This window comes from Trichinella spiralis, assembly GCF_000181795.1.
Source record: "Trichinella spiralis strain ISS 195 chromosome Unknown Scfld980, whole genome shotgun sequence".
Classification (NCBI taxonomy): Eukaryota; Metazoa; Nematoda; class Enoplea; order Trichinellida; family Trichinellidae; genus Trichinella; species Trichinella spiralis.
Window position 1 is genome coordinate 1 of NW_003527919.1, and position 932 is coordinate 932.

Consider the following 932-nt stretch of genomic DNA (forward strand, 5'->3'; position numbering starts at 1 on the left):
AAAATTGGTGGCATTCAATTACAAAATACTGGAAAGATGAAATGTATGATATTGAATTGATGATGCGTATGAAAAATTCTTGAATGGAAGTTTTTTGTTTAGTTTGGATAATTATTTGTATAAGAATAATGCATTGGTAAATTGGTGTGGATGTGGTTCATCCATCAGCTGTGGAAACGCATTTACCATCAATAGCTTCGGTGGGTATTATTCATGTTATTGTATTTTCAAATTATTGAAGGAATGTTTTTGATTTGAAGGTTGTTGGAAATGTGGATACAAAAGTGACGAAATTTCATGCTTCGGTGAAACTACAACCAGCGAAGCAAGAACTGATCACCGGATTTATCGAACAATTTTCTGAACGTTTACTGGAATATCTTGATGTTAATGGTACGGCTCCGAAAAATATTATTGTTTATCGAGATGGAGTATCCGAAGGTCAATTTATGCAGGTGAAATTGTGTTGTATCATTAATTAAAGCAAAGTAAAAATTTATTTTTTTAAAAAGGTTTTGGAAGAAGAACTGCCTGCTCTTCGTAGGGCTTGCAAATCATTTGCAACAAATTACCAGCCGTTGATTACGTTTATTGTGGTTCAAAAGCGACATCATGCTCGATTTTTTTGTTGTGATGAAGCTGCAGCGCGAGGACGCGGGAAAAACATCCCTGCTGGTACTGTTATCGATAGAGTAGTGACATCTCCTGATGAATATGATTTCTTTTTGTGCAGTCATCATGGAATTCAAGTATGACTTTATCAAATGTTTTGAATCTTTATTATTAATATTATTTGAATTGCAGGGAACTAGTAGACCGACGCGATATCATGTGCTGTTTGATGAAAGCAACATGGATGCGAATGTCATGCAATCGATTACATACTATTTATGCCATCTGTATGGTAGATGTGCTCGTTCTGTTTGGTATAC

The 932-nt window shown here is 35.0% G+C and overlaps 1 protein-coding gene across 1 annotated transcript; it reads left to right on the forward strand.

Annotated features, from left to right (window-relative positions):
• Positions 1 to 83: 83 nt before the first annotated feature.
• Tsp_14693 (eukaryotic translation initiation factor 2C 3) lies at positions 84 to 926 on the forward strand (the record flags this gene model as incomplete). The annotated part of the gene is made up of 5 exons (XM_003370300.1): positions 84 to 89; positions 125 to 204; positions 242 to 455; positions 513 to 749; positions 805 to 926. Coding segments are annotated over exons 1-5 (659 nt in total), but the record flags the coding sequence as incomplete, so codon positions are not given.
• Between the last annotated feature and the right edge of the window lie 6 nt (positions 927 to 932).